The sequence below is a fragment of the Danaus plexippus genome, chromosome 26 (assembly GCF_018135715.1).
Source record: "Danaus plexippus chromosome 26, MEX_DaPlex, whole genome shotgun sequence".
Lineage (NCBI taxonomy): Eukaryota > Metazoa > Arthropoda > Insecta > Lepidoptera > Nymphalidae > Danaus > Danaus plexippus.
This window is the reverse complement of record NC_083554.1, coordinates 1420406-1448398: the sequence shown is the minus strand read 5'-3', so window position 1 is coordinate 1448398 and position 27993 is coordinate 1420406. Positions and strand designations below refer to the sequence as shown.

The 27993-nt window shown below is 31.4% G+C and overlaps 6 protein-coding genes across 9 annotated transcripts in view; 3 read left to right on the top strand and 3 right to left on the bottom strand.

Moving 5' to 3' along the window:
• Positions 1-11749, bottom strand: part of LOC116774473 (E3 ubiquitin-protein ligase SH3RF3) — a 30598-nt gene extending 18849 nt beyond the window's left edge. For all 4 annotated transcript variants that reach the window (XM_032667210.2, XM_032667211.2, XM_032667212.2 and 1 more), the window contains exons 1-2: positions 11398-11749; positions 9098-9222 (exon numbers count right to left, since the gene is read on the bottom strand). In XM_032667210.2, coding sequence (XP_032523101.2) covers positions 9098-9211 — 114 coding nt within the window. In that variant the 5' untranslated portion in view covers positions 9212-9222; positions 11398-11749. The remainder of the gene's footprint in view (positions 1-9097; positions 9223-11397) is intronic.
• Positions 11750-12094: 345 nt separating this feature from the next.
• LOC116774474 (ataxin-10) lies at positions 12095-16170 on the top strand. Its single transcript, XM_032667213.2, has 8 exons — positions 12095-12320; positions 12396-13261; positions 13531-13665; positions 13986-14796; positions 15065-15209; positions 15396-15459; positions 15609-15670; positions 15837-16170. The coding sequence occupies exons 1-8, from the start codon at positions 12163-12165 to the stop codon at positions 15960-15962; spliced, it is 2367 nt and encodes a 788-aa protein (XP_032523104.2). The 5' UTR covers positions 12095-12162; the 3' UTR covers positions 15963-16170.
• Positions 16171-16426: 256 nt separating this feature from the next.
• Positions 16427-17615, top strand: LOC116774324 (UPF0587 protein GA18326). Its single transcript, XM_032667024.2, has 3 exons — positions 16427-16779; positions 16981-17100; positions 17416-17615. The coding sequence occupies exons 1-3, from the start codon at positions 16530-16532 to the stop codon at positions 17529-17531; spliced, it is 486 nt and encodes a 161-aa protein (XP_032522915.2). The 5' UTR covers positions 16427-16529; the 3' UTR covers positions 17532-17615.
• Positions 17616-18564: 949 nt separating this feature from the next.
• LOC116774502 (titin-like) lies at positions 18565-21541 on the bottom strand. The gene is made up of 2 exons (XM_032667251.2): positions 21527-21541; positions 18565-20858 (listed from the first exon to the last, which is right to left on the bottom strand). Exons 1-2 carry the CDS (start codon positions 21539-21541, stop codon positions 18582-18584), a joined length of 2292 nt encoding a protein of 763 aa, XP_032523142.2. The 3' UTR covers positions 18565-18581.
• A 1130-nt stretch (positions 21542-22671) lies between these two features.
• LOC116774469 (centromere/kinetochore protein zw10 homolog) lies at positions 22672-25699 on the bottom strand. The gene is made up of 4 exons (XM_032667207.2): positions 24120-25699; positions 23807-24010; positions 23240-23505; positions 22672-22897 (listed from the first exon to the last, which is right to left on the bottom strand). The coding sequence occupies exons 1-4, from the start codon at positions 25621-25623 to the stop codon at positions 22685-22687; spliced, it is 2187 nt and encodes a 728-aa protein (XP_032523098.2). The 5' UTR covers positions 25624-25699; the 3' UTR covers positions 22672-22684.
• A 295-nt stretch (positions 25700-25994) lies between these two features.
• LOC116774418 (uncharacterized) lies at positions 25995-27974 on the top strand. Its single transcript, XM_032667147.2, has 6 exons — positions 25995-26121; positions 26222-26433; positions 26531-26583; positions 27135-27233; positions 27330-27430; positions 27506-27974. Exons 1-6 carry the CDS (start codon positions 26063-26065, stop codon positions 27603-27605), a joined length of 624 nt encoding a protein of 207 aa, XP_032523038.2. The 5' UTR covers positions 25995-26062; the 3' UTR covers positions 27606-27974.
• Positions 27975-27993: the final 19 nt, after the last annotated feature.

Sequence of the window (27993 nt, the reverse complement as noted above, 5' to 3'; positions counted from 1 at the left end):
GGAAGGTCGTTTTTAAAGCCATCCCCTGCTTGTTAAAAATTTAAGGCGACAATAATTGACCCAAAAATATAAGGTATATTTTAGGTCCGAAATGTGTTATCGGACATATTGTGTTGAATAAGTACATACATATATGCGTCAAAATTAACTTTTATAAATATTAGATCTTACTATAAATGAAAATTTACTATAAATGAAATGCATAGATATTAAAATAAAATAAGAAAATAGAGAAATAAAAATTCATAAGCACGAGAAAGATTCGAACTTGTTAACTCTGCAATGTCGCTTTCCAGTTGCTTACTGAATTGAGCTATCGTGTATATGTATATATATATCTTGATTAATATTGTTACAATGTATATATGTAACCATGTTTTATATAATATACTTTATATAAGAAATAAATACAAGCTACATTCCAATCAAAACATCACTCACCATATCTAATAATACCAAGGTCATATCTTTTAATCTCCCGCTCATAGTCAATAACAATTACTTAATAAATAGGCTCCCTTATATGACTCAGTACGTTAGAAATGTAAAAACACAAGACCATATACTCCTTTCATTCTTGTATATTTAAGTAAATAAGTTTTATATGAAAAAAAAGTTTCATTATATTACGAATTAATAAAAATCATATATGGTTATGGGGATAAAAAATATGTTAGATATTCTGGTTTAGATTGATATAGAGTTATTTTGGGCTATAACATGCACAGACTCAATCAATTGTTGTTAATTCAATCCATATATCATTTACTAGCTTTTGCCCGCGACTCCGTCGTCGTGAACACCAGAGTTGTTCTCTGCCACTAAATCCACAAAAGCTGAACTGCACTTCATGCTTCCTCCCTTGTAGTTTTGTGATCAGGGATTCGGGATCAGGATAAAAGAAAGCCTGTTCTTCACCAGGGTTCCATCTATCTTTATACCAAAGTTCATCAAAATCGATTCAGCGTTTTAGGTGTGAATACGTAACAGACAGACAGACAGATTTACTGTCGCATTTATAATATTAGTAGGGATATAGAATAAGGGTCCAATTCTGCGTTCAAAAGTTTGAAATAGTTTGTCAATGATGAAAATATATACAAAAAGTAAGCGCTTTCGGTGCCTCTTTGAACAAGAATTTAAATTATTACCAACTTCAGCAATCCATATACAATATTATACTCTATGAGATAAAAGTTAAATGGTTATATATATATATATATTGCTGTTCGTTAGTCTCGCTAAAACTCGAGAACGGCTAGACAGATTTAGCTAATTTTGGTCTTGAAAAATTTATGGTGATCGAGGAAAGGTTTAAAATTTAAACAAATATATAAATGCTCGAAATTAAGAAATAAAAATCGTTTTTCTTCTGTTGTGTCTCCCGTCATGTCGTTTAGAAATCAAGTTGTAAGAAAAGTTTTAAATTAATAACTAATTAGAATTTTTATATCTTTTCAACTACATATTTTGCTGGTCACAGTTGTTACAATAACTATATAGTTATTAGCTACGTATTAGACAATTTTTATATTGATTGATTAATTAGAAATTTCTGGACACAACCATAAAATTTGACATCTATAAAAATATCGATCCAACCTTTATGTCGATCGTCGATCAATACCAGAGACCAATAGTGCATTTTTATATCTTTATGATTAATCGCCGGTACGTTCGGTAATCCTTTGTGATAGAGACACTTCACAGCTAAGGGCGCCGGAACTTTTCCCGCATTGATTAACTATAATTTACGATGCCTGGGAGAAGACGACCTGACTTAGGTCGTCGCATTCAATCAAATGTGCGAAGAGATACCTTACGTGCTAATCGCACAGATGACCGGAGAGAGACGGATCAAGAAAATAGTCTTTGTTTATAGTTTCGTCTTGACTATAGCCGTTAGCCCTAAAAGCTTTAACAGCGTCACCGGGAGGGGTGGGTGGCCCGATGAGATCTACCCGTTAAATTTGGGCCCGAAGGGCCTGTGAAGGTAAGGAAATAATCGTATTGTTAAGTCTGAATTGCGTACTTTATTGAGTGAGACCGAACTTGATAAGCTAAGAATGCAAAAAGTTCGTGCGGGCACGGCATTATGAAATTCCACGCAATTCCACGAATTCAGTGCTCCTGTGATTCTGGAACGAGATGTATTCCACTATTATCCGGCAATAGATTGTGGTGCTGACAAATCGGAAACAATTGGATAAATGACAATAATATGTAAATATTGTAAAACGTTTGAATAGTGATGAATCTACTGGATTATGTTGTGCTGATGTCCCACCACCCGATCCTTTACACTTTAATTTCTGGGATTGGAAACGATTATAAGCATTTATTAGCCAACATTCAGAAATATAACAGTTGCTTCCAGAGTACATAGTTTGGTGCTACACATAGAGGACAATTTCATGGACACTTTCAACGTGTTATATCCTAATTTTTTTTAATAATATTTAAGTTTGTATTAATGTGTATATCGGAAATAACTATTGGACAAATGTTAAAAAATTACAGATACAGGGGCAAATTTATCACTTACTGGGGTTGCTGTTACCCCTACCAGTTGCAAATACATACATTTTTACAAATTTATTTTAGGGGCACATCAGATGTGTTGTGTTCCCAATCCTACAGAGAAGAGAAGCATTGTTCAAGAATTACAAATGGTTTTTCATCAGAACAACAATTTAGTGAACATGTTCAAAATAGCTTTGGATTAGATGGATGCCATCTGACAGCCGTAATATTGTCATTCAGGCTAACAAAATACCTGCCGGCGAACACACGAGGAAGATTTAATTCACCCACCATTGACGATCTTTAAGATATAACAGTGCAAGGAATTTTCTTTGTTCACGTTTTATAATATTGTTTTTGTCTTTTGTATTGTATTAATTTAGCATTAATTTATAACTCTAATATAACCTTTTTTTGTATTAATACGTTTACTTATAAATTTGTTTGATTTTAGAATCCAACATAAAACAGTAGTGGATAGTTTTTGTAGTACTTAGAATGTACTTAGTATGTACGTAGAAGTTTTTAACTGTATTTTTTTTACGCAGACGAAGTCGCGGGTAACAGCTAGTATATATATGTGTGCGTGTGTGTGTGTTTGTATGCGATGTACATATATATTTGAGCATATTTTTCGTAGCATCAAACGTAAAATATAATCATATAACCCATATTAAATTGATATTTATGACACGCATCCTTATTCGAGCGATGCTTATCTAGAGCTCGGTATTGTCTAACATTAGTCATCGTTGGTATAGTAACCAATATAAGAATATATATACAGCACACGCCGTTTTATCAGAATTAATGATTTAAATCAATCAAACCCACCATCCTCTTGTCTTCTTTTAAGAATTCCTAACCGCAAGATAAACAAAGAAAATAAAAATCAGTAAATCGGTTACACTCATGCACTAAAACTAAGCCGCAATAGTGACGCGAACGTGAGCTATCCTTAATACCAACAATAAATAAATACATTAAATAATTTATAATTTTCTTACAATTTTCATTTATTACGAAATGCTCTAAAAATATCCCAACATTGACATGTTTCTACCGTCATCTATCAAGATTTCGCTTACGAGATACTACGAGTATGTTTTAGAATTTAACCAAAATATATATATATATATATATGCTTTTACAGAAGTAATTAAATTATAAAGGTCGAACTTTAGGACCAATTATTCAGAAACATTTCACATCTTTAATATATACGACACGAAGGAATTAAAAAGGAAAATCTAATATAATAAAGGAAAGGTGGATACAAAATTAATTTTTGCGTCAAATTTACTGTAAACGAACTCGACCCAATTCACCGTTATTGAAAATATATTACTAATACAAAGTCAACTGAAAAATAAATTAGGTCGTTCGATAAACGACAACAAACATACACCTTGTAAATAAAGTTGTGCTTACAATTTTTATTATCATTTAAGCAATTTTTAATGAATCAAAGAGATCATTTTTTTTTTATTTTGCAGATTTATATATTTTTAAGTTGAAAAAAAAAGATGCAACGAACGAGACTGTTACAACTGAATCCACTTATTCGTACGGAAATCTCTGATACTGTATTTTTTATATGCTAATATGGACTTAATTATAATATAATAATTATGTTAATAAAACTTCGTAAACATGTTCTGTTTGACCAGGATTCAGGCTTTAGCAATCAGGCTTTTTATTGGAGATGCCATTCGTCTCAGGCCTGACAGGTTTATCGTCGTCATACCCACACTCGCTTATTTACATAGTGACTTTGATGTCGAACTTAATATAATATAGACAATAACTAATGACGTGTAAAATGAATATTATATAATAAAAAATGCAGAATTAGATGCTTTAGACATGGACGTAATTGTACTATTTTTACATTGCTATTGTGAAGCCAAAAATTTCGAAACTATTTTCAAGCAACTTCTATGCATTAATAGCGACAACCTTGAAGCAAAAATACATTGTACCTAAGCTAAGTCTGAAGCTATTCATCATGAGGGTTTGAAGATGCGGTCGAGGTTGGTATTGTCTTCCATCAAATACCAATACAAGAACAGATGTTAATATTCATTGTACACGAATTTTAATCAGCTGGGAATCGAACCCAGGACCCCATGGACTTGCAATTTACCCTTTTAAAATTGAAGCATGACATATTGATTCAAAATTCTCTGTAATTGTGGCTCCTTAACAGTAATAACAAACGTTCTTATAAATATATATCATTTTTTTCAAACTTTTGAACAAAACGGAAGACGTTAAATTAAGAAATCAATTCCATATTTTTGAACAATAAGGCCTTGTATTTAAATTTATATGTACATTATGTTTGTGAAGTCAGTTTTACAAAGTTCTTAGTCAGTTCAAAGATTCATTCGTATAATATAATAAAAATATATGAATTTTATTGTACATAACATAGTAATAACGAAAAAAAGTATAAGGTATATGGATGTTGTATATAAAAATTTTATAACGAAACTATTGAAACTTAATAATGATGAGAGATTAAATATTTTCTTATATTCGTGGACATTTTGTTTAATCTACCCGTTATATTTTGGTCTAGGCTAGTCGGAACTCGCGTGGCTGAAGCGTTTAGTAAAGTAATGTAATATTCTCCGTTGAAAAGAATCAATATGTTCCCTTTTAAGGTTCTATATAAAGTAAGAGAGTTTTCCTGTTCAGAACTAATATCAATTCATTCTTGTAACTTGCGTCGAAGGCATTCATGGTAGGTTCGTTTCAATTTTGGTTAGGTAGAGAGAGGAGCTTGGACAGTGGAGGTGAGCGTTTAACGCGCGTTAGATAGTGGCCTCTTAAACCTACATCTGGGTCGCAAGTCCCAGGCACTGTTATAGCTCCTCTCCCTGCAACGCGTTGTACCCGGCACCCGCACGGTGAATCCATGGAATGCTTTGATACAAGAAAATCTGAATTCATACTACATTCCCATAACTTTCGACTTTCAATTAATGTTTGTAATTTTTTTAATTGATTCCTTTTTCAAATTCACATTTTTAATTATTATTTTTTTTAATATCCAAGCAATAGTTAACAATGAGAATAATAACTGTAATATTGACAACACTATAATTAATTATTAATAAGTTTTGCTTACAATTAATATAAATTAAAAATTACATAACATAAGATTCGCTTTGAGCATTGTTTACAAGTTATCGATTTTTTTTTTAACAGTACGCTTTACCTTAGTTTGCACTTACACTACACACTGAGCAGTAACAGTTCTAAAGGTTAACAGTTAAAATCTAATTATACTACAATCGTATGTTTATTGATCAGAAACGGAAAGCTTCGTATATATTGCGACGATATAAAATTCAGCTGAGCTTACAAAACGATATATCGACTCACGTTGTACAGCTTCACTACTGATGAATTGAACAGAAACCTAAATACAGACAGTTCAAGCGTTTTTCAGTTTAGAAACATATTGCGGTTAATATACGACAACTATAAAATTCCGTACTAGGACCGTTCAAAGAAAAAATATACTAATTTAATTTATAATATCCTTGTATGTATTTTTGGTTTTCGTTCATAAGTTGAACTATCATGACAGTCTGTTTTCGAAATAGAAATATATTTCCCGATATTAGACAGATGATATTACTTAGAGAGATTGTTTGTAAGAGGTCGGTGGAAAAGACTAAGAGACGTATATAAAACAAAATTATAACAAATATTTTTCCGATAGATGGCTGTAGTGACAGTTTCCTCGTGAAGTATCAATCAAACAATTTCACATCTATGCTCGTCGCAAAAGGTGACATTTCGCAGTCTAAAATAGTTCTTCTACTTATTTATTCGTTTGTCCCATTCAGTTGTGAGTTTAGGGATTTTAAAAATGGAAGTTAAAGAAGATAAAATTCGGTAAACTTAACAGTTTTTCTCTGTCAACGGAAAAAATACAAGGCAGGCATGTAAAATTGTGAATAGTGTTTATGGTTCCAATACCGTAACAGCCTATTTGGTTTATTATGTGCAATTTGGTTTTTAGATTCCGTTCGGGAATTTTTATTACCTCGTTACCTCGCCCTAGGCCTTTCGGGGAAATGTCTGAAGTTGACCGTCAGGTTAGCTGTCATGACTTCGCCAAAAAGCTAATATTAGACATACAAGACAAATAATATTAAACATACGCATACAACTGTTTTTAGCCAAATATACAAAGATAAATAAATAAAAAAAACTGGATCTTTGGGTGCGACAGCAATTAATAAAGAAAAAAAATATGGAACAAATTTTCATGTGCTGATCTTTGGCCAAACGAAATGAGATGGAACCATGTCTGAAATGGATAGTAACTTGAGATAAGAAATAGATCACACACGAAAACCCTGTGAGAAAACGATCGTTGTCAAAGATAGGTACAGAACCTCAAATGGTGGCCAAAACAGGACTAACGGTCAAGAAGATTCCGCTGTGCATTTGTTGGGACCGGAAGGGGATTATTTATGATGAGTTGCTTCCACATGGCCACATACTAAATTCTTATACTACTGTCAACAACCCCACCGATTGAAGATAGCTTATTGAGCGGAAACGGCCAGAATTGGCCACCAGGAAAAGTGTTACGTTCAACTAGGACTTGCCAGTGACTTGGCAGAAAGCTCAGGACCTTGGTTAGGAAGTTTTACTGAATACCAAGCGATTACCATATTTTTCACCAATTCCATAATTTCTTTAATGATAAAAAAATGTGATTATGTAAGGATTTTTGTGAAAATCGACTACCAGAGCTTTGCAAATAGAGATCGGGACTACTTTGAGAGAAGCATTATAAAGTTACATTTAAAATGGCAACAAAATATGCAACAAAACGGTGCATCTTTGACCCAAATCGACAATCTAGAGCATGTAAACTAAAGTCCTGAATTTTATATACAAATAAAGTATTCGTCTTTCCTCAAGCCTTTATTTAGCAAATATTTTTTGCAGTCACATACAAACCAAGACTTCGGTTCAGACACTTATTACATTAAGCCATGAGCCAAAAAATATTAATAAAACATTCTGGCATATGGTTAATAAAGAAAAATAGACATCAATAAAGGTTACTCAAATTATCAAATAACTTTTAATAACCTAATTTATTACTTAGAGGGAACGCATTAACGTTATTTATAACAATACATTAATAGATTCATGTTACTAAATTAAGTTTCATAACGCACTTCCGGTGCGTCTCTGTTGTTTAACGGTTTTATACTTTTTTTTATGAAAAAAAAACATATATGTAGTTTTCATATTTACTATTACAAGACATCGATTAAACAGGTATTATTACATATATAAATACATCATTTAGAGTAATTGATATATTTTTTTAATTTTATAAATAATAATTTCAGTTGTTGTTGCAGCAAAATTAAAAAAAAAAACATTACAGATTATACTATGAATAAAATAAAGAAATAGTCCCAAGCACTCTGACTAAAAGAATTGGTGTTCAAGAAGTGATGGGTCTATTGTTAAAAAAGCAAATAAAAGATATCATTAAAAATCTTTTTAAATAGACTTTCGACATTAATTATAACCATAATCTAAATCAGTGCCTATTCATTTGAAGAATTCGAAAAAAAAAAAACAAACATCACTCGAAGTTAGGAACGTCTTGACAATTATATGTCCGTGAATCACACATGACTCAAGACTTGCTACGTATTAGAAGCAATAAAGATATGTTTATTTACGGTGCAAGGATGGATGGGGCTAACTCAGGAAGCTGTCCCGGGTATAATCGAGACGAAAAGTGACATAAAAAACGCTCATTACATTTAACATCAACATATTAATAAAAAACCCTAATCTTATAATCAGAATATTTGGATTAAAAATCATATTTTATATAAAAACAATATTTTAATATCTAAAGAATTTTCTTCGCGACTGTACCAGTTGTTTATGCACGCCCCAATTTGAGAGTGGAGCTGTTTTGAAAATTCCGTAACAAGTTAACTAACCACGCTTTTAACATCTTATCAAATAAACAGAATGAACATCATGTTAATAACAGTACAGATTAAAAAAAATATTTTAAGATGAATTCATTCAAAGTGAAATGCAGACTTCATTATGTAGTAATATGTTTAATTCATCAATTTAATATAAAAAGTAATATATTAGAAATTTAATGACTTCTTATACAGTACATTTAATTTGAAATATACTGAGTTGATAAACAAGTCTTTATATATGAGATACTTGAATGTAACTACATATTTATCCTTCAATTCATTTCATTTTCAAATTATGTATACAATTCTGAGAAAAAATTATGAAATAAACCAGCTTTCTGTTATCAAATGAGACATTTTACTCTTTGTGTGTCATGTACTGTATGTGTATTCCTTGATTAACAACAATACACAATGCTATTTCATAAGTACCATTCCATAACACACACACACACACACACACACACACATACATACAAATATATACACACACATATATTTGTTTTGGTAAACAAAATTTCTAAATCAAGATTCAAATAAAAATTCTTGGCAATATATAAGAAACTTATAATCACCTTCAAACATTTCAGGCAGAATGTGTGCTGACATGGCAATACTCGTGACGAGGTGTCTAGTCTCTCCAGACACACCGAACACTCGAGGAGATCATTCAGAAGACCCTCATCCATTACTGATAGATCTGAAATACCAATAGACTATAAATAACATTACAGTAAATATAATACTCTCAAGACACTGGCATTTAGACTAAAAGAGCTTCCATACTGAAAACTAAAAGTAAAATAGCGAATATGACTATGAACTTTGTTATATCACCATATTTGACAGAATTTAAGAAAAAGACCTCACAACTTGTAAATACATAGTTTTAATTCAAAGACATCATATGGCAGTAAAAAAAAATATAGTAAAATATTTTAAGACAGTGTTGCAAGACTAAAAAAACTTCTTACAAATTGGTGTTGCCAATAAATAGTCATATAAGCTAAGATAATATATTACAGTGCATAGTATTATAATCGTCTTGTAGCCGTTCGCTCATACAAATATAATATTAAAACAGTACAATTAAAGCTGTTATATACTTATGTATTACAAGCACAGTAAATTATTATAATAAGCTTAAAGAAATCAGTTTTAGATAAATAAATATTTTGTTTCTGTAAAAATATCAAAAAAAATTCCTAATTGTCGACCTAATCAGAATTGAAACGTAATAAAAATCATTGTACCTTTATAATAATAACAGGATTAATTAGTTATGTTAATAATCACTAAGTAAAGTGAAATTTTTAATAGGTATTTTTTATTTTTATTGATAAAAATGTCTGTTGAACTTTAAGTTTGTCAACTAGTAGAATTTAATTAATGCAAAACTCAATATTAATAGGAAGATTAGGTACTTAATGTTATCTTAACTAATTATATATATTTACTTTCGTCTTCATATCAATCACAATTACTTCATAGAGAATAATTTCAATAATATTTTGAATGTTCTTACAAATTTAGATTCATATGATTTGTAGTTCTTAAAGAAATTATGTTTTTAAGTATATGTGATGTAAAGTCCAAATTTGTAGGTCTCAATTCCATTGTATGAATGTAACCCCGATATCATCTTATATTGAATGTTTTGAATGTCAGGCAATTTAAAAAATTTGGTTTAAATCAAAATTCATAACCTAATACAATAGGAAATATATTATTAGAATATTGTAGGATTATCTGCAATTTATTGTAATTTTAAATTTAATTTAACTTATAATATGATGGATTAAAGTGTACATTCACAATCACAAGTGTATAGCTCATAGCACTTTGTTTTGGTTTGCTTTTAACCGCATTGTTTGCAGCCTGTTGAATTTACAAAACAATGCTTTTATTCTCATAAAAAGACTACAAGTGTACTTCAGTAGCGAGTTTTGGTAAATTTTATAGTTCTTATAGAATTTTTTGTGCAACTGTACTTGGTATATAATATATATATATATATCTCTGAAAGAATTATAATGGCCTTGAATGAGTTCACGGATGAAAAACTACTTATCTTGAACTTGAATTTCAGCAGAATAATTACTAATAAAAATTATAGGGCATTCTAATTAAGGGCAGTGTTAAAGAAATATTTATATTAAGAAATTAATTATATATGTTGAAATAATATCTGACAGCAGAATAACATATACTTAAACAACTTCTTATTGTAGTAACTAGTTGCAGAATAAGTGTATTAACACTTATTATCTTTTATATAAAATTAACAGAAACTATAAAATTTTAATTCTACTACTTTTGATTCACTTAATTTCAAATGAATCAAATAGGAAATGTGTAAAAAAGGCTTTTACTTGGAAATTATTAGGAAAATCCATCCTTTATTCTTATTTTAAGCTGATGAAACAATTCATAGATTTCACAATATATGTATCAAATGAAGAATCATTTAAGTATGAAGCTATTATATTATCACTTGATGCCTTCATTCTGCTTCTGACCTGACTCCTTAAAGTTACTGATAACGCCGTGTTCCAAATACAATGCATATTAATAATTAAAACAAATTTATTTAGCTTGTTTCATGATGATATATATAATAACCTGTTACAATTTTGTTAACAACTCAGAAAAACTTGGAGACATGCCAAGACATGTCTAGTACAGAGGAATGTTTACGTTAGGATGTCGGATAAGAAGTTTGTTGAGAAAACAGTAACGAAAATAGAGCGACAAAATTCTTTCACGCAAGACATAGCAACATGTAAAATTTAAACGATTACAATGTGTGGGTTTAGTTTCATTAGGAAAAAAATTTAAAATGAAATTTAACTTTTAAAATACGTTGATGACTCACCAAATGTTTTAAATTCCAATGTTAGCGGGAAGTCAGTCCATTATTGTACGAAACGATACCTGGATACCACCCCGAGTCACTCACATTTTTTATAACACCAACGCATTTTTACAACATATATACATCACTATCGTAACACTTGGCATATAATTAATTCACAAATATTTAAAGGGATGCCGGTTAAGCTCACTATTGTGAGAAAAATCCACTTGATCAGACAAAAACTAACAAAATTTCACACAGAAATGCCATTCTCGCCGCTTGTTCCTTTCATTCGTTTCATTCGAAGTTCGCTGTTCGACCGTCACCGACCGAACGGAAACGAGTCGAAACTCTAAGATTGAATACAGGTGAAGCGGGATGCAGCGAGGCATTTATCCAGTCTAATTTTATATATATGCTTGACACTGCTATAAATCATTACTTGAAATAGATTAAGTCTCTTACTATATTTAAATAAAAAATATTTTTGTAGAAAAAAATTATAAATGTTAATTTATTTATACTACCTAATTTATAATTACTTTTTATAATATCCGCCGTGATCACCATTTTCATACCTATATATTTCTTAGTTATAAATAGGAATACGCTATCAAAAATTAACTTAATGAAATATTTGAATCCAAATAGAGCACACATTTTAAACATATTTTTTTAATATTTAGTGGACATACTATGAGATTGACATTATTTTGACAGGAAAAAGCAGCTGTAGGAATTCTGAATTGTCAACAACTATATCAAAACACTTATTTGAGAAAAATGTCTCGAGACAAAAGTGTGTGGTTCGCTGAAGAAATTTTGTTAGATGCCAAACTTATAAATTTTCAATTAGAAACTGGAGAATGGGATGCAGTAGAAGAAATGTTGCGTGCTGAAGCGCAACTCTCTAGAGATGCGGAGACCGGACGATTGCGACCGTAACTCTTATTAGATTAGAAATATATGTATAATAAACCTCATATAAATAATAATTTGTGTATATCTCGTTTCAGTAAAAAAGCATCAGAATACACTTTGCGACTCATAGCCGAAGTTTTGCACATCATGCGATTAGATGTGGAACAGGCGTCATATAATCGCAGTACCCTTGCCGTGGCTGAGCAATGCCTACGGCTCGTTCGCTCCTGCGCCGCCGCAGGAACAAAAATGCAAACATACATCTCCAAAGAACTGTCTATACTTGATTCAATGCTGATTCTTGCAACGGAATACTTACATCCAAGCATAGAGTTCTTGAATGAAGAATTGCAAAAAAAATATGAGTCCTGCATGACAGTGTTGGTGCAGACTTTAGGCAACTTAGTGGTCAACAATCCATTTAACCAAATAATGATATGGAATAAATTCGACACTATAATCCTAAGTAGTCTGGTCGGACAAAATGAAAAAATTGCATCTGCTGCAGCGATGATTGTATACAACATACTTTTGGGACAACCAAATGTACTCCCTGATGATGTAATGCTTCTAAATTCTTTAGCTTACATGTATATAAATGGAAATACAGACTATCCACATTTGATCATTGAATACTTAATCGGTGTCGAGAACACTTATATAGAGAAACTGTACTCGAAATTGGATCCCGAATGCCGTATGTTAGTACTAAATCTGGCTTACAATATTCTTATGTCAAATGAATCTCAGGATATAAATGTTTCTGTTAACTTTGTCAAGTTCATGGCTCATGAGTTCAAAAGTAAATCGGATTGTATTTTGAAAACCGTTGACAAATATGTGAATACTATAGAGCCACAAGAAGTTGTGTTTTTGCTTGAAATCATTGCCACAGCTTCTAGTATGGATGCTTATATGGACTGTTTGCAGAGTGATACCTCTTTGTTCATTAATTGTGCTTGTAAGTTATAATTTTTTACATATTTGTAATGTAATCTATCAATGCCAAGTCGATACCACAACAAATATTTTATGTATCTCTAGCAATTTAGGTTTTTGAGTCGCTCTTATTGTATGATAAAAACTTTAAGATTGTAGGAAAACATAGTTACGAATTATTGTGACAGATACCTAAAATTTTTTTTTACTAAAAGCCTCAACTAAATTTAAAAATTGTTTCATACAGTTACTATAATAGATTTTGCTCTATAACTAAATCTATGATTACAGTTTTGCTACGAGCCATCCATAAGTTGGGCAAAGAGAGTAATAACTTTTTTTCATCTATTAACAAGCTGTATGAGGCTACCGGAAAACATTTGGTGAATGATGAAGACATGCCGGCTGTGAACATTCCTCCTGAGAGTGAGTTGCTTATGTTGAATTAACATATATGTATACATATTATCCAACTAGATAGTGCTTAACTATCATTCCTACTGGTGGTAGGAAAGTATGAAAAAACAATTAAGGCAAAGAGCCCATTAAATGAAACTAATATCTGTCTATATTACTTATAAATATAATAATATGAAGAGACTAAATTAGTTTTATCATTATACTTTTATTTTTTGGTAACTTTAACATTTATTTATCCCATCTTTTTTAAAATTCTTAATAATAACTAACTATGGTAACATAAACTTATTTGATGGAAATTGTTATATATATAACAATAATTACAGTTCCGCTATGCAAGAACGACTCAGCAGATAATATGCTGTCTTGCAACGAAACAACATCTGAATGTACTGAGTCAGAAAGTAGTGAGCAATATTTCGAATGCAACGAAACCCCGGGTTATATTGAAAAGCTAGATGCTTGCACATTAGAAAATCCACCGATGAAATTTGATATGGATAAAAACTCTAGAGCTTCCTCCGAAGGGAACTCAAATGTCAGAATTGATAGTGACTTGACTAAAGTTGCATTCAAAAGGAGTAGTTCCGTACCAAAACCAGACGATAGAATTCATCAGCTTCCAATAAGAAGGATAAGTCTGGAACATAAAATAGATATAGCTGATGATACTGAACCACCATTGATAATTGACACCCAATCGCCCACAGCCAGTATGAACACGATAGCTGAAGTTATACCGGTCGGGCTTCAGCCGAGGTTGGAGTTACAGGATTCTATGAATGACTCGCAGGACAGCTCCCCGAACGATCCGCCGACGGAAATTCATATGGTCGACACCAAAGACGTGAAAGCATCACCAAGCGAAATATCACCGCCGTTATCAGAAGTGAAACAGGAAAGTGAATCACAGAAACAGTCACCCGAAACGCCCAAGGAAGTTAAAAAGAGCCAGAATCTATCGACGGACTTCGATCTCAGTGAACAGTTACAGAAGATTCTGGGTATAACTTCGGAGAAGACGAGAGTTGATGCCAGTGATAAAAAATCGGAACCCGCCAAGGAAATTAAAATGTCAGATGACACCAACAAGATACCCTTGGTGAAAATCGATTCACCTGAAACTCAGAAGACCAGGTGAGAGAGTTTGAAATATAAAATAGATAACAATCTGGTAACTTCATTAAGTTAAGTAAGTATTTATAACAGCATAGTAAAAGAAGTTTTGTTTACTAACAACTTACTACTTAAAGAAGTTGAGCTTTAGTTATGTGTTGTTGAATTAAGTTATACCTATTTAAATGTGGATTACTGCCAATCTAACTAACATAGTATTTGCATGCATAAGCAAACTTACAAGAAAAATGTGGTAACAAAATTATAGCACCACAAAAAAATATTTTAGATTAGGAGCTATAGATATGACAACTCCGAAGAAATCTATAACAAGCGTGGAAACTGTGGAGAGACATGTGGCTTTTGGATTCAAGGCATCTCTTGTGAGAACACTTGCCAACCTCTGTTGGAAGAACCAAGAAAATAAACGACAGGTTTGTTAGAAATAAACATTATTAAAAGAAAAGAAATATACTATTAGAATAAGCCTAATTGTCTAAAAGGTACAGATAATAAATACATGAATGATTCAATTTAAAATTGTTTATAAATAAATTTCATTGCATCTGATATTGATAAAAGTAGGGTCAATGGATATATTATTTATAACTTTGTTACAGATGAGAGAACTCGAGCTCATACCAGTTCTTTTGGATTGTTGCAACATCGATGCCAGAAATCCACGTATCCTTTTAAAAATGTTTATCAGAATAAAAATATACTACATACACAAAACACGAGAAGGAATAATAAAGTTGGGAGTATGACATACAATAATTAAATATATTTAGAATTTTTAAATTGTCTTATAATATATCCTTATTGAAATACAGTAATAATGCAGTGGGTTATTTTCGCTATTCGCAATTTATGTGAGAATTGTCCGGAAAATCAGGTTTGTATTTTGTAATAGTTGTCATAAATAAAGATTATTAAATTAAAGCTTATCAAATAAAAGCCATTAGGACGATTTTAATGCAGAATATAAAAACTTTCACAGGAGAGGTTGCAGCTATCTTTATTATAATACTTAGGTTTCATTAAACTAAAAATATTTACAGGAAGTGATTTCGAAGTTGACACTTCAAGGTCCAGTTGACAACGAAGTCCTTCAGGAAATGGGCCTGACGTTGAATACGGACTCACAAGGAAATACAATTAAAATTGTGCCCATGACACCAAATTGAATTAATGACAGGTTTAATTCAATTAATATAATTTTGCTTAGCTTAAACATGCATTAAAAATATTGAAGGCTTTTCAAAATTATCATATCCAAGTAATAGATTAAATTAATAAATAATAATAGTAAAATAAATTCAATGTACTACGAATGTATAATTAATCGTGGCTTGTAAGTGCAGACGATAAAAATAAAATTATTGTTAATCGTAATCTGAAGTATTTTTATTTATTATTTCAATCTCAAAACTTAGTTTAGAAATAAATTGTCAATGAAATGAAATACAATTTCATGTTAGTGTAAACGACCTTTCATTATAAGAACAAATAAGTTTTTAACATAATAAACAAAAAATAATCATATTTCTACTTCAATTCAATAGTTTATTGAACTTTATTAAGCAAATTTATATCATTATAATTATTTCCATTTAATCTTGATATTATTTTTAAACAGCATTTCCAAGTTGTCAAAAATTCCATATGTCAGAATGACAGGAAATGTTCTCGAATTTAATATTATTGTTTCTTCATTTAAATCATAATTCTTAAGCGTTTAAAGTTGTTCGAAAATGGTGAAAATATCACTACAAATACGAGCCACATTAGAATGTATAGAAAAGCTATATACCAACCATCCACACTATCAATGGTTCCTAAAATTGAAATGCGGCAACTGCGGCGAAGTGACGGAGAAATTTCATGATCTCACAGAAGCTGAAAAAGTTCCGCAAAAGCATAATAGGTCAGAAACCAACTTGCTTATAAAGTGTAAATTGTGTTCCAGAGAAAATAGTATCGATGTGATTGAAGGAAGCAATGGTATGTATAATTTAGTAAAATGAATTGACACATTAACATAAGTTATCCAATAAGATTTCCATGATTTGTATTGAATTATTATGAATATCTATATAATAGTTTAGTAATTTTTTTTCCATTGTTAATTTATTTAAATCTTTGTATATAGACACGAAAATGAAAATTCAAAACTGAAGTTAATTCGTATTTTTCTTCCCATAGGTGCATTTACAAGTAATGATGTTGGAAAATACAAAACAATTGTAACATTTGACTGTAGAGGAGTTGAACCTGTAGATTTTGAGCCCAAATCTGGATGGATTGCAGAAGCGGAAGAAAATGGTATGTGATTAGTATTAAAATAATGAGTAAAATTAAAAAGAAAAGTATGCTATAGTCACTAACCTCTTTTGTGATAAAGAAAAAATGTGATCAATTAAGTTTCATATTGTACCAAGTTTTTTGTATATATAAATTATAACTATATAAAACTGACAATAGAGATCAAATTAGTAAAAAAAAATTATAGCCAAGCAGAAATCATACTTATAACCTTTGAAATGACTGGTTCCAATTGATTTTATGAATACCACAAATATACAAAGGTATCCATTTTATCATTTATATACATAGAGATTATAATTTTTTTTTTTTTAGGTAAAAAGTTTGATGATGTTGATTTATCTGAAAAGGAATGGGTAGACTATGATGAAAAGAACCAGACATCAGTCGGTGTTTACGAACTAGAGTGGCAGTTTGTGAAAGTTAAGTAAATATATATTAAAGTATAAGAAATGATTAATGCATTTATTATTTAAATGCTCTACAAGATTGTAATAAATTATAAATTTACATTACTTTTTTGTTTCATTATTTTTCCTGAATAGTAATTAAATAAGTTCAAATACATGTTATGTTTTTATTTTATATGTTAAAACGGATTTTTAGAACCTATGTTTTATTTCAAGCTCAAAGATAACTAACAGCATAAAACTTAATGGGTTATAATAATAACTTGTCCCGATTATGACAATTATTTAAGATTTTATGACAATAGTACAGACTACAGCCAGTTTGTAAGCATTCTTTGTTATATGTATTAATGCTACAATAAATAACATTAAATTCTAAGCAAAATATGTTAACTGAAAAGTAAATATTCATATGAGGCAACACTGTTGGAATGTCCACATAAAAAAATATTTATCAATTAAAATATTCGCCTCTCTCTTCATTGAATTTGTTTTACCTTAAAATTTGAAACATTAATGAAATAAATATTTAATTGAATCCAAGTTAATCAAAACATTAATTAGATTTCAGTGTTGACATAAACAAAAAGCCAAAACTTTATTAAATTAGGAAAAGGAAGTGCGAATTATTATCGAAAGTGAATCAGTCACAGTCGAGTTGGCGCGCGAAATTACACGTCTTCATTCAGTGCCCGCAGCAAAATGTACTTCCTTAACATAAATAAATAATTAAAATTGTACAAAGTTACAAACAATACACTTCATATAATGTAATCGTTAACTTTGATTGTACTTGCAAACAATGTTCTAGTTCATTTCATTAATTATGCTACAATATTGTAGGATATGAAGTATACATTATACAGATTTTTACAGTTGGAGCTATATATATATATATGTATATTTGCTAATAAAGCTCGTCTACCATGAAGTAATACTGTACACATAGTATATAATTTTTAAATATTAATTGGTATAAAAAGCAAAACTCAATTATTACTCACAATATATCACAGCACCACATTTATTTCCATTGGATTTTGATACACTCACAATAAATAATAACCGTCATTATACATTGGTCGTTGATGCGGGCGTGGTAACAGTGTCAGACCTCGATTTGAAGCCGTTGTAGCCAGTGTTACCGTGGACAGTGACCGTGTGGGTACTCGGAGTACTCGACACCTCGGACGCCGAACGACTTATGTCCTCGTCTTCCCCATAGTAGGGGCGGTCAGATGCGTCTCCGTATATATTCTGTTCCACGCCTTCCATCCCGTGGCCGTTCATCTGAAAAGGTCGGTGGATATACACAGGCACCTCTATGGGAATTTGAACGGGCACTTTGACGGGAACTTGAACGGGGTAGGGAATTTTGACTGGATATGGAACCTTTTTCTCGACGGGATAGGGTTTAGGGACGTAGATGGGAACCCTCTTCTCGACTTCGACTTTTTGTGGCACTAATACTTCTACTGGTACAGGGATTTTCTTTTCGACTTTTATTGGGAATGGAACTCGTTTTTCGATCGTTATGGGAATCGGTTGAGGTACTTTGACTGGGTAGGGCTGGAGTATAGGTACTTTGACATGCACGTGTTTGATGACTTCGTAGGGTTCTTTGACTTTTATTTCTACAGGATAGGGAATTTTCTTTTCTACCGTGATCGGTTGTGGAACGAAAACTTTGTAGGGCACTGGATATGGTATCCTTTTTTCTATCTGTACCGGAACGGGAATTTGTTTCTCAACTGTGTAGGGAACTTGGACGGGATAAGGGACCTTCTTCTCCACTTGAACGGGCACCGGATGAGGTACTTTGACTTGTACGTGTTTTACGACCGGGACATGATGGACTACAGGATAGGGTCGCGGAACGTATTCCTTTTCTACAACTTTGTACGGAACCTTTACGTGAACAGGGTACGGAACTTTTTTTTCTACGGTTACCGGGTAAGGTCTATCCACAACTTTGACTCTCTCCACGGGCACGGGTACGGGAACCTTCTTTTCTACTGGGTATGGTTTTGGCACTTCTACTTCATACGGTACCTTGACGGGTTTCTCCACGGTTTTAACGTATCGGTGGTGATGGTGATGATGGTGGTGCTTGACCTGCGTGATCACTTTCTGTGGCTCGATTTGGTTTTGGTCCTTTTGAAGGTCGTCGTAGCTGAGCTGCGGCTGAGATATTTGCCGATGAAGCTTTGGTATTTTTGGGTGATAATACCGTGTAACTTGTGGTTTCTTCTTCCGAAACAGTATGATCCTGTGGTTCGTTAGACTGGACGCAGCGGCTTCCAGTTGATGGTTCATAGGAATTAAGCCATATTGTAAATTTGAGGCTTGTTTCTGATTGGCCGGATACTGTTCAGTTTCGAAATAGGAGTCTGAGCGTTTGCTGATGGGGGTTTGTGAAGGCCTCCTTAATTTTGCATAATGCGACGGCACGATGGGCACCCAGTCGTTTGAAGGTAACGATTGGAAGGAGAGTGGGGTTGTTGACTGGATTTTTGATGTTCTAGTAACTCTGCGATAAACTCGCGTCGTAGGCTGTACAGTTGTCGTAGATGAAGGCCTCTCAGTCGTAACATATCTCAAACGCACTCTACTTGCTACGGAGGTCAAATCATTTTTGTCATCATTGTTATTCGTTAGTTTCTCCGAAGAAAAAGTTGCGTTAGATGACGTCGATGTCGAATTAAGCTTGTCCAGAATCCTTTTCGGCCATATCCTTTTCGTACGTAGAATTTTCGTAGTAGTTGTTGGTGGTGTGCTGGTCGTTGTAACGTTTTGCTTCGGTGGTTTAACGAAATCTGTTCTAATGCCATTGATAGTTTGTACTGGAATACTAAATTTTGGGTTCGGACCCGCCAACCGTGGTGTATTGGAAGACGCTGCGAACATGATCGGCTGTCTTGGCTGAAGATTTGGTCTATTATAGAATAAGTTTCCGCGCTGGGCCGGTATCACTCCAGGGTATTTGTATAATGACTTAGAGTATTTAAGGTCTTTGTTGTATAAGTTAATTTGCTTGGACTGAAGCTGTTTTGGAATGTAGAAGTGATGCTTGACGTCTACGAACACGTTTCTGTCAGGTATAAGTCTCTTGTCTGGTGGTTTTTGTACTGGTTTACTAGGTGGTCGTATATCAGTAATGTTAGTAGTAATATCGGTTAGGTTGGCGGTTGTTACTATCGGTAGCACTTCCGTAGTATATGTTTCCTGAGTAACGTTTAAAGCCACAACTGTGTTCGTCTCGTCCGCCACCTGGTCAACGATGGTAACATTTTGTGCGTTCACGACACGATCGTCGACTATCGCTAACGCTATAATCAGAAATACCGCCTGAAAACAAAAATAACACTATTAAATATAAATATATTCTGAGCTCTGCCTATATATAGCAGACATAGTTACAATAAATTCTGTTGATAAGTTTTCTTCAATGGTTTTTATCGCCGCTGGCGTTATTGCATGAACGGGTGTCTCACGCAAACTAGATGTTTTTTTGGAGTATATCAATATTTTTTATTGAATTAATCGATAGTGACAGTAAAAATAGAAAAAATGATATACATGAATTTTCAAGACCATTGGAAATTACTTTCTCTGCACTAATTATGGATAATAAGTAAAGTGGTTATTATGAAAGCGTTTCATGATATTATATTTCAAATAAACTATTGTAATGATGTTTTTATGTTTGCAAAGTATTATATATTTGTTTATTTGATCACATTAAAATCTATATATTTCAATTAGATTTATACAAGTTTACATAATTATAAAAGACACGTTCTAAACATTTCCAACACCCACTTTCTTTAAAGATATGAATAAAATCATTTTAACTGTGCTCTAAGCCAGGAACGAGGAGATAGTATCAATTTATCATTTAACACAACACAAGTCACAAAACATAACACTTAATCGTCCAAGGAGATTCACTTTTCACTTTCACTTTCATCATCCCAAATTCCCGCCATAATTTTATAACAAAGTGATGTACCTACCGATAAGTGTTGCATAGTGCGCAGCGACACTCGATTTCAGACATGAAAACTCAATGATAAGTGTAAGGAAGCGTCTCACGCTTATATAGCTAAGTGTGGCTTAAAAACTTTCGCTACAATTGCCATTTCTTATAGAGTTCATCCCTTATTATAACATACTCATAATTTCAAAATTTTTCTATTTTTATCATTTACATTACGTTTTACATGTAATTTCGATGGAATAACTCATTGTAAATATCTATATACTCTTTCCATTTTTTATTAAAATAAGATATTTAAGTGACTGCAAATAAATATCTATATAACTGTCATTTTTCGAATTTATACGTAAAGCCTATTAGTGAATATTTAAAAAATATGTTGCAGTGTTTTTTGGGTCAAATTATTTACTTATTCAATCGAAAATTAAAAAAGATTGATAGTTGTTCAGTAATAATTACGTTTTGTAGCATACTTATAATTAATGAAATGATAATAAGGCCAACTCATATTTCTGTTCATATTTGTTTCTAATTTAATGATAAATGTCAATGTGTAAGGAAACATAACATAATAATATTGACAATATTCAGTATATATTTTTACTTAGGATAATTGTTTTAAATGTGATTCTATTTGTAAGCTGTTATATGATTATGTAGGTACGTTGGGAATATGGCGCTAGAGCCGGCTAGAAAAATATTATTTCCTTTTCCGTTCTTCCGCAACTAATTATAATAACAAATTTATTTGACGTAATCATGTTTACAGAACACGCGAACTTAGTTCTGAATCAAAGACACGAAAATATGATTTTCATTCTACTATTTACTTAACAGACAATCAGATTCTTGCGCTACTTAAATTTCAAACCCTTTTATAGGTTCAAAAGCAAACTCTTAATGAAAGATTGGTTCACTTGATCTAAGAATTAAAAAAAAAAAATACACAAAATCGATTTTTTAATAGTAAATGCAGAGATATATCTCGAAAATAATACCTTACGATACACATTAGAATTTATTACTAACTTGACGTTAACGAACATTCCAATTTTCAGAATCATTAATAAATTATTAATAAACCAACGTTTTTATAATGTGTTGACGTTTTAATTAAATTGGTTATGTTTCAATATTGGTTGTCGAAATAAAACTAACGACTATAAATAATATGTTACTGTATTTCTTTTAATATTTTTAGTCTATATTTATCATCGGGGAATCTCATTTTAATAATAAGTCTTATTTCCTCGCAGGCGAAGCTCTGTGACATGTCTTTGTCTGTGCTCCAAAGCTCAGCTATCTCTAGCAACTGAGCTTTTAAAAGTTGGGGCATTTTTACAAATTTGTTCCAAATGTTGATCTTAGTCTCGAGTTTGATCGGTTCCTGTAGAATAACACAACTTTATAAGCAAATATATTCTGAAAAATATATGTGAAATAAAATTTTATAGTTGGATATTTTCTCTATGATTGATTTCAAAGAATCATGCCTAGTAGCAATTATGTGATTAAAATTAAAAACAAGACTCTTATACTTATATAGAATAATTTACGTAACAATTTTCATTATAATGATTGCAATTTGAAAATACTTCACAAACAATTTTTTTTTTCCAAATACATCATAATTTCAATAACTGCTTACTTTTGTTAGTCAAACCCTTGAAATAATCAAATTTACCTTACAAAAACCGATAAAAATTACATGGCAAAACCACTTAATTACCTCAAATAGTGTATATACATCCGAGATGGTGTCTTCAAACCTGACAGCCAGCATATAGACGAGATCCTCACAGATAGGCTTTGTATTAGCAAACAGTCGATCCAACATCGCTTGACACATAACTTGTATTAAAGTACAAACAGACAGTTCATACATTTTCATCGGCAGTACATTATACCAACAGTTCTGTAACTCTCTCATCAATGTTAGTGAATAGTTAACAGCGCTGTCTAAGACTTCAAACGACTCATGTGTCCACGGCAGATCTGGAATGATAGTTTATAAGGATATTATAATTAAATTATGCAAACATGTATTATAAATAACATTGAACTTAGACTTTTAAAGAATAAATTTAATGATGGAGATAAGACCAACTTAAAAATATTAAACATAATTTTTTATATATATATATATATATAAATGAATAATAGTACTATATAAAATAGAAAACCTATTCTGATTTTTATTATTTCAAAACCAATTTTGGTAACACTATCATATTCAAAGCAACAACTTAATACAAATTGATACAACATATGCAGAACAAATATTCAAATTAATTACCGTTTTCTTCAATTTTCTGTATAATAACATTCTTCTGATGCTGCAAATATAATGATATTTTCTCCAGGCCAACAACCCTCAAGTCTTGGATACATTCTATGAGCATGGAAGTTAGTAAATCAGCTAGTGGTGTTGGTAACGAATTTTGCCAAGGAGGTCCGAGTAAGCTATGAGCCAGGTAGAAGCAGTTATTGAAGAATAATGCTGTGAAACAAAAATTAAAATATTTATAATCACTTAAAAAACTGTTTCCTATAATATTTTCTTATTATTGGAATAAATTTTCATATATGCACATAGTTCTCTGTCTTACCAATATCTAAGGGACAGCACTGTAAGTTTACTTTGAACTTTTTGGGTACAATACATTGATACATCACAGCTATATCCTTTATGTACACGACTAATTGGTTTCTATACTTCTCTGGAAGTTTAACACTCTCTTCCAAATGTTCTATTATTATAGACATGATTTTCTTTACATTCTGTGATATAACACACCTTGGCAAAAACAGGGGATTACTGAGAGTATATACGACCTCCTTTTGTGTTATATCTAATATTGAATCATTTTCCATTTCAACGGCACTTCCAACAACTAGCGTGCCAAATGAGAGGCTTTCACTCAATAAGTTACGGATATCACAGAGAAGCTTATCACATTTCTTGTTATATAGGACACATTCTGTATCGTTTATATATTTGTATAACGGAGAATTATTAGCGGAAACAAATTTTAAATCAATCAAAAATTTGTTAAAAGAATCGAGTTCGGTTACAATGTTTTTGTAATTTTCGTAACTGCCATCACAGGACGGCAGATTATTTCTTATGCAGTCATCTATTATTTTGTTAAAGAATCTGTCGCTTGTCGAGTCCGAGAAAACCTCTATAAATGTTTTATCAGCTTCGAATTGGGAACCCAAAGTAGATTGTAAGAATTCAAATATAGCTGTTAGATTATTAAAGATAGTTTGAAAGTTGGGTTTGTTTTTGTCATTCAAATCAATTTTAATATTAAAAACCAAAGCTCCAATGTGATCTTCTGTGAATATTTCACAATTGTGTCTTATAACATTGTGCAGTAGCTGATCTATAAAGAAATGTGAAAATAGACTGAGTTCCGCATGTATCCTGTCAGTAACATATAATGACTTGAGAATCTTTTGAATAAGGCTAGGATCACTTTGCTGCACTGTTAGGGAGTATGTAAGGAAATTCATTCCCTTTTTCTCCGACCAACTGAATATGTCTTCCCACTCAATGCTCAATTGAGCTGTGTAGAGAGACATTTGATTCTCTGCCTGAGCACTAAGAGAGGATAGAGCCTTTAAGCCATTACCCTCGAACTGTAGATCGCGTATTTTATTTTGTAATTCTTTAACACACAACATAGCATCAATGTAGTTGTATCTTCCAAACTCGTGATCGGCCTTGTCAAGTACAGCTTTTCCTTCAGCTACATGGCAAAGATCATGAAACTTACTGAGCGATTTCTCGAGTTTATCATATTCAATCATAAAGTCCTGTAAAATAACATCATCGAACTTTTCTTGAAGTACCTTAGTTTCTTCTTGTAACTTAGAATAGTCAGCTATTATATTTGCTTTGCGGTTCTTGTAATTAAGTTGTTCTAAGCTTTTTGTTGGTGTATAGTTGTAATATGTGTCAATAAAGTTTTGATGTAAAGACCATGACAACATTTGAACTCTTTCCGTTATATCTTTTAATTTTGGAACTAGCTCATCACGACGATTTTTATAGTCTTCAGCTGATGCTTTACCAGCCTCCTCTAATACTGCACTTATTAAGCTCATTATAAATCTATATAATCTTATTTATTTCAAAAACTTTACGTTATTTCTAACTTAAAAACCAACAATTTTCAAATTTGAAACTAAAACTTGCACGACGTCAAATTTGATACAATAACGTTCAGGATTTTATAAAGTTTTTTTTCACAAATAATTTTAATTAATATTAATCTTTTAGTAAATCGTAAATTTAATAATTTAAAAGGTTCATTATGAAATGTATCACGTGTCAAGTTTTGGTAAAAGGGGTACTAATTTTTATTAGAATAATAATAGATTTACAAAAAAAGTAAGTACAGTAACATACAGTTAATGAATGTTAAATGTTAACTAGGGGTTGGTTGCTAAGGTTTGTTAAATCTATATAGCATTTACGAAGGACGAAATATAGTGAGGACCGTTAAACAGTACCCTCTGGTTACGTCTAGTTTTACAGAAAGCAATGAACGAAAACGAAATAGACAACTTAAAAAATGAATTGGAACATGAAAAAACATGCAGGTATGCAAAATAAGTTAACAATGGGTAATTTTTACATAAATTCATATTAAATTATTGTATATAAATATATAAAAAAAAAACTCTTTTTAAACTTATTAAGGGAGTCAGCCGTATGGCAAAATGGAGAATTGGAAAAACAAATTGTTTCAATTCAAGAAGACTTAAGAAAAACGGATTATCCGTGGGATGGTGATGGTGATTTACAAAAAGAAAACTATAAGCACAAACAATTGTTGGAAGCTATCGATACATTGAAGCAGCAATTGCCACTATTGAAAGAAAAAATTAGGGGCGCAAAAATATGTGGTCCAGGTGTGCAATACAATTATATTTCTCGAAAAAATTTTGGCAACTCCAAAAAATTATATGGAGAATAGTACCTATTTTTAATATAAATTATATTTTTCAGACTGTAAATTGAAACATGACGATTTAAACATAAATCTGGATATATTAACTCCAGTAAGTATTACGTTCTTACAAATTACCACCACAAATATGAGTTTTACTAAACCTTTTTTTGAATGAAATTTAAGATTTTATGACCTACTCACTAATTTTGATGTTTAATAAGTAATGATCGACAACGAATCTCGAAATTTCTTACACGAAATGGACATATTTTTGTCAAAAAGTCGCATAAAGACAAAAAAAAAAATTATCATCTGTCACTTTTCGTATTTGTAGATTTTATATTTGTTTAAGTATAATATAGGTATCCATAGTCCATGTTTTGCATTGTCAATGACCAACGACCTACGTCAATACTAGATATCATGTGCGAAGAAGATTTAAAAATGAAAAACTGTTACCGCTCTGCATGTATTGTGACATTGACGACATGGACTATGTCTATTGAAACCTGATCTAAGCGGATAAAGTAATAAAAGTCTAATCCCTTGATGACTTCAATACAATAAAATATGGATTTCCTTTTTTTTGGCCCTAAATTTATCCTTTATTTCGGTTTGAGTATAAACTTAGCACCTAACAAACAATATAATAATCCTTAGGCAGAATTACTACGCACTGTTAAGCGTTTTGATAGACTCAAAACGGATTTAATCAGTACTCTAAGAAGCAAAGAATGGCGTTTGGACTCGGAATCAAAGGTATAGAAAGCTTTTGGTAGTGTAAAATACATATATATTTTTGTTCTATATAAATAATAATGTACATAAATTTGTTTTCTGTCTCTTCGTTTCTAGCTCTTTGTTAGGGTTAACGACCAGAGGACATATCTACAAAATGAATTGATGATATGTCAAAATAATATAATGCGCCTGCAAAAAAACGGAAATTATTGGCAGTAAGTGTCAATTTATTAAAAATAAAGGTAAGGCGTCTTTCGTATATAAAAATAAAATGTTTTTTTTTTTTTCAGATATGTTCCGCGCAAAAACGACGAGAGAGTCATAGATCCTAAACGGGGACCGATAAAGAAAATATTTGGAAACGAACGACTTCCGCCTATAGTTACTTAAAGGTTAGAATTACGTTTTGTTTTAACTTCAATATTGAAACACTTGAGTTGAGAGTGTTAGAAGATTACTTAGTTAAGCAACGTATATTTGTTTATAATGTTGCCATATATGTTTGATTGAATAGTTATAAATGGATAATACTATACTATAACAGTTGTTTGTGCTTATTACACCTAGTCATAGAAAAAATATATTGTTCTCTTGTAAGCATAAAATTGTATAGAAATCTTAGAATTCACTCATAAAGTAGAAAATGTAACGAATGGTTTTATTGCTCAAAGGCAATTTTAATTAATATCTAAACTTCACAAACCACAATAATATTATTTATAAATACAAATGTGTTGTAAAGAGGAATTAAATAAGAAAATATAGATGGTTTACATCC